Source organism: Plasmodium gonderi (assembly GCF_002157705.1).
Source record: "Plasmodium gonderi DNA, contig: Pgo-contig_157, whole genome shotgun sequence".
Taxonomy (NCBI): domain Eukaryota; phylum Apicomplexa; class Aconoidasida; order Haemosporida; family Plasmodiidae; genus Plasmodium; species Plasmodium gonderi.
The window spans coordinates 1-1448 of NW_021629077.1; the positions used below are offsets into that span (position 1 = coordinate 1).

The 1448-nt window shown below is 21.5% G+C and overlaps 1 protein-coding gene across 1 annotated transcript; it reads right to left on the reverse strand.

Moving 5' to 3' along the window:
* Nucleotides 1-187: 187 nt before the first annotated feature.
* Nucleotides 188-1221, reverse strand: PGO_001495 (variable surface protein; the record flags this gene model as incomplete). The annotated part of the gene is made up of 3 exons (XM_028690961.1): nt 188-343; nt 471-1094; nt 1171-1221. 3 exons carry the CDS (start codon nt 1219-1221, stop codon nt 188-190), a joined length of 831 nt encoding a protein of 276 aa, XP_028546762.1.
* Nucleotides 1222-1448: the final 227 nt, after the last annotated feature.

The following is a 1448-nucleotide window of genomic DNA, read 5'->3' on the forward strand; positions in this document are numbered from 1 at the left end:
AATAATATTTAGAAATATTATCTTATTCAATTTACAAATAAATATATATTTGTACTTAATAATAGTTTAGGAATTATTTATTTATAAATTTGTTAGATAGTGGAATTATATATCATAATTTTTCTAATTTTATTTCTATGTGTTCTTAAAAAATATATTTAAATCTTGTAATACATTAATGATAAAATTAGTTATAATTATATAATATATTATATCTGATATTCATCGATTCATTTTTGGACATTTCATAAGGTTGTAACTCATTCAATTCCTCATCGATGTTACACAATTTACTTCGTATACATGTTATACCACGGCGCAGAAAAGAATCAGATGGGATGATCTAGTTAATAATAAAGGAAAATAGGGGGAATGATATATATCTTTTTTACTTGAAAAGTTTTAGTTCTTTGTAATTGTTTATGTAAATAATTTTATTGTATATATAAATAAATAATACCAAGATTAACCTTGTATAAAATGAACATAAAAAGGGATACAATCAATATTATCAGAATTGTAATTGTAATAGGAACTATAATATTACTTTTAGGAGTCTGTTGTGTTTTCATATCTGTTCGTTCACAAGACTGTGTTTGCTTTAGTGGATTATATTTATTTGTAATTATTTTTATTTCATCGCAAAATCCATCATCATTATGAGGTTTACATTTATCTTTTATAAATTTATAAGTATTTTCAATGTCATATAACACTTTGAGCCTTTGTATTACATCGTCATTATAATGTGTATAATTTATTAATTTGAAATTTTCACCATAAGAATTATTATGATTTTTGATAAAAGCTTCATAAACACTTTTAACGTGTTGACTTTCACTCTTCTGTTGAAGTAAATAATATATCCAATAATAAAAGTATAAAGAAGCAGCTTCTTTATCAATATGAGAACTCATAAATTTTATATTATATAGATATGATAAAGCTGCATTGCATTGTTTTTCATTGATTCTATTATTTAGAATAATATTTCTATCAAAGAAACTTTTTGAACATTTTGATTCTGGTTCAGTATTACCTAAATAAGTACCAATAATTTTATTGCATTCAGGAAAGAAATTTACATGTTTATACTGAAAGAAAAAAACATCATAGCAGAAAAAAAATATACTATTTTGAATATTTGTTTTATATTTATGCAGAATGCACCATAAAAATGATATAATTACTAAATTTATGAATAATAACACAAATATACATTCACTTCCTCCATATTATGTTAAATTATGTAGTTTTTTACGTTGGTGTTTTCCGTTTATATTTAGGAGTACCTCTATGTTTGTGGTTTAAATAATATTAATAATTCTTTGAAAATATATAAATATTTGTATTTCATTTATAAATATGTGTATTTATTCTATTATTTTTAGGATTACAAAAATATATATGTTTTCAAGCTCAACCAATTATTTAATAATAAAATAGCA